Source organism: Leptonotus elevatus, chromosome 10, assembly GCF_054856555.1.
Source record: "Leptonotus elevatus isolate MCC_2025b chromosome 10, RoL_Lele_1.0, whole genome shotgun sequence".
In the NCBI taxonomy this organism is placed as follows: domain Eukaryota; kingdom Metazoa; phylum Chordata; class Actinopteri; order Syngnathiformes; family Syngnathidae; genus Leptonotus; species Leptonotus elevatus.
The window spans coordinates 15,410,212-15,414,548 of record NC_141248.1 but is presented as its reverse complement, the minus strand read 5'-3'; the positions used below and the strand labels follow the sequence as shown (position 1 = coordinate 15,414,548).

Sequence of the window (4,337 nt, the reverse complement as noted above, 5' to 3'; positions counted from 1 at the left end):
TTATTTTCCAGACCTCGTTGTGTGTTTTTTTTTTTTTTTTTTTTTTTACTTATCCTTTGCAGGGTCTCTGGTGATCTTGAAATATCAGGATTAATATTGTTTTATGTTAAATGTATTGAGGCATTTTTCTAAAATAACCATTCATATGGATAAAAAAATAATAATATATATATATATATATATATATATATATATATATATATATATATATATATATATATATAAATGTTTGCTATCAAATATGGGCTGTATGTGGATTAAATTGTGCTTTATTGCTTACTAACGCTACTCTTGCTAACCCTTCCAGATTTCACCCCAGCAAATTTGAGCAGTATAAACACAATAATCTTGTGTAATGGCTCTCAGGCAAAGTTAAACTCGTGTGGGATGTTTCCAGTCGAACAGATGTGTGTGTGCTTACCAGAGTGATGCTATACTGTTACATCACTTTTTGTGATAATAACCAGCATAAAAAATAGAGTAAACAGAAATGGATGGATTATAACGGTAAATTTACCACTCATTGTCAAACATTGTATGGTAACATTTAAAGTACAGGTGTCAAACTTGCTTTATGTATTATGTGATTATGCTCATCTACTTCAATTTTCTTGGTTAAAAAGTTGTACCAAATTTGCTCATTGTATTCCCTTTTGGTAATGTTGACATATTGCAAGCATTGGTTTCGTTAACAACTTCTTAAAAATACAACTGTACAATTTGAAAACTGTTTTTTTTTTGTAGCCCGTGAAATTGTTATACACCTTTGATTTAAAGCATTTGCATGAAAGAACAAATAGTGCGTCAAAGGGCAGTCTGACTCGCTTTGGTCTCTGTGGACTTCGGTCATGTGCCACGAAAAGCTCAAGAGCTATTTGCGTGTGGCCTAAAATAAGCCACTCACGGGAACGCGCACGTACGAGGCACTCACGTTCCCACCCATTGCGTCAGCGCGCCCCCGCGGCCTGTCCGCCAGCGCGCGTGCTCCGTGCGGGATGCTGAATTGTAGGCGATGATGGCGGAAGGGGAGCACCGCTGACTTTTATACGAGTTCTTCCCGCGGCCGAAGAACCGTCTACGACATCGTTTCTCTCCCTCCGAACCTTTCCCGACACGATGGGGAACGAAGCGAGCATGGAAGGGGAGGGACAGGCGGGACAAGGCGGCCCATGCGCCGTTCCTGCTGCGGGTGCTTCGGCTTCCATTTCAGCACCACCGGACTCTGGACAGCTCATCAAGCCGAGCAATGGAGCGCCTGCCGGAGGAAGTGGCACTGGACCCGGCCCGGGGATTAACAGGTAGCCGATCGGGCTAGAAAAGTGTGGCCAGATACGAGGGAGGTTACGCGGCGAGCCGCATGGGGATTGCTTGCGTGTAGATGTAGCACCAAGCGACTGTGAGTGGTGATAGACTTGAATGGGTGCTTAATTATTTATTTCAATATCCTTGTCAACACAATTCGCCCCCCATTTTGACCTCAAATTCGCAGTCTTTTTTTTTTCTTTCTGCAAACTAACGTGCTTACTAGCCATCGCTAACGTGTTAGCATACTGCCTCGTTCGATTTCAACATCAATACAACGTAAATACAGTACGGCGTTCATACGGGCATTTTCTACGCCCCTTTCCACAGCGCCTGTCCTCGGGCTTCGCTAGTATCATGAATGAACGAGCGACATTTGTGCAAGTGATTTCGGCAACGATGTGAACAAATTGCGAATAAAAGCGAGCGTTCGCTTTCCGTTCATTTCCCGTACACACGTCGGCATCATGTCCATTAAATGTCAAAGTCATTCCGAGAACTCTACCTCGCCTGGTGAGGCAACGTCTGGATCCTTGTGTCACTGCTGTGTAAGATGACAAATGTACAAGTCTGACAGCATCATTGCTGAGCACATGCCAAGGCTGCCCGATCTATCAGATCACACTCCAAATCATTATGCATCCAGTGGGAATTGTTTACCACCAATGTGCAGGAATAAGGAAGAATTGTTTAATGTCCCCTTTATGAAATACACAATGTCTGCACAGTAGTTCTTAAGCATATCCTTTATTATTCATGTTTAATCGTGCTTAGTATCAAAGGGCGTGCAGGGAACATAACCCTTGCTTACAAAATGTGATATTACCTAACACACAGCAACGACAGAGTTGCATCTCATCCATCGAAATGGCTTGGAATCCCCTGGCCTTTCATAGCTATTAATGGTTTGATTGGTGCTATTACACCAAGTGAGGTGTAACATAATCTTAAGGCGCAGAGAAAGGCATTATGCCTTTAATGATGTTTAGAGAGTGCTGTGTACATGTGTTGGTTTGGATGGGGGGCTGTTTGGGCATGTTTAAGGCCGACTATACACCCGGCAACATGACTGAACTGTCATGCAGTAAGCGCTTATGACCCCCAGGGAACATGCTTTTTTGTTGTTGTAATATAATAAATTGTAATTACACATCCACTGCAGTAGGTGGCAGTGGTGCTCCAATTGTTAGAGTGCGCAAGCAGTATTAGCTCCTTTGCTGAGGTGTACTTACAACTATTTTATCGACAAATTATGCTATGTATAGTCGTGGTAGAGAGTTGGGGGTCGGGGGTGCGAAATATTTTCTTCTTCCATGGGGGTTGGGAGGGGCGTAACAAAAAATTATTGAGAAGCACTGATATAGCCTATAACTAAGCTGTATGTGTTTTACAGTTTTGTGTACTATCTCACATGTAGCTGTTGTTAAAAAGCTAAGCGTGGATATTCTCTAAATACAGGAGTGTAGTCAATGAATGCGACGATCATTGCCAAGAGTCTCTCAAATGTCCACACTTTCTCCTTTATTTCTTGCCAATTTCCTCTCTTTGTATTAATATAATAATACAGCTACAGCAGCCATTTCAATCTGCTTCTTAGTTGACAATTGTGACATGTTGTTTGCGGGTAAATAAAAAAGATAATAGATTAGTCGTGTATATGCGGCGTCTCGAATCGCCGTTTCCTGTTAAGAACACCAGTGGTTGTAATTTTTCTGTTGCAGTGAGTTGGCTATGCCACGTCGCTCGGTGTGCGTTGGTCCCAAGACTCGCAGACACTATGCTTGTTTTTCTCTTCATTGTATCCACTCATCAGCCGCTCTTCAAGTGAGGCAAGCACTCAGAATGATGTGCAGAGAAGCACACGGAGGAGGGAGAGATGAGAAATAGAGAGTAGATGGCAGATTAAGTAAACAATATACTTCTTTTGAAATTAAACCACATTTTATATTGTGCATTATTCATAACTCAGAAGTGAAATACAACAGAAGTCAAACACCCCAAAAGTCATATCATTAGGTATTGAAGCAACGATTTTCTCGATAATGATACCTCAAAAACCAAACAGAGCTTAGTGTGTGCTTACCAGAGTTGGAAAAAGAGACAAGATGTAGCCATGGAAATGGAGAGCGTAAACCTCACTGTTTTGAAGTGTGGGTTTGAATTTCGGCTAAAGCCATCTTGTTCATGTGTTCTCCCTGTGCTTGCGGGGGGGTTTTCTGCAAACATGTATGTTAGGTTCACTAAAGACTCTGAATTGCTTGAATGTGTGGGTGTGAATGGTTTCCTGCTCTCCTATACTTAATAAACGGCAATATTATTGTGGTTCCCTAAAGCACTGTTAAAGTACTTCAGTGAGCAAAGTCAACATATGCTTTATGGTAATTTTAGTTACAAATTAAAAGCAAAGTTTTATGGATGCGGTCATATTCCAAGACACAATGTTCAAACTGTGCGGCCTCATATTTAATTTAACTCACACAATGAAAGCCCTGTCCTCAAGCCAAATGGTAGTCACAACTCAAAGAAATAATGCAAAAGCAGTTAATATTCATGACAATATGGTGACAGAGAATAGATGTATGGCAATGAGATCAACAATATTATGAAATACCTTCAAAACAAGCTTGCGGAAGGCAAGTAAGATTTGGTGCTTAAAACACATTCTTCCAAATGTGTACTTGATCATTTTAGCTTGCAGATGGTTCAGCTCATATAGTTACAGGAACTGTGCTGCCGCCAAAGCTGAGTTTTGCCCAAATGTCCACTGCCAAATGTAACTATTTTTAAGACAAATTGAATGAGCCGACGCGACAGCATGCGCCCGTCCATCTCAGTGAGGCGATGCCAATGTATTCACGATTAAATGTATTTCAAACTGTTGCTGTTTCGATGTTAAGTTACATAAGATCTGTGTCAGAAAAGTTCCAGGATTGGTCTCACAAAAGATATATTTCAAATCCAACCTGTAAACTACATGGATGTACCACCTTGGACGTAATCCCCCATGAGTCTAACACACTTTGCCTGCCTTCTTT

The 4,337-nt window shown here is 41.4% G+C and overlaps 1 protein-coding gene across 3 annotated transcripts in view; it reads left to right on the top strand.

Annotated features, from left to right (window-relative positions):
- The first annotated feature begins 998 nt into the window (after positions 1-998).
- Positions 999-4,337, top strand: part of bsnb (bassoon (presynaptic cytomatrix protein) b) — a 60,843-nt gene continuing 57,504 nt past the window's right edge. For all 3 annotated transcript variants that reach the window (XM_086086418.1, XM_086086417.1, XM_086086416.1), the window contains exon 1: positions 999-1,298. In XM_086086418.1, the coding sequence (XP_085942544.1) occupies positions 1,117-1,298 (182 nt within the window). In that variant the 5' untranslated portion in view covers positions 999-1,116. The remainder of the gene's footprint in view (positions 1,299-4,337) is intronic.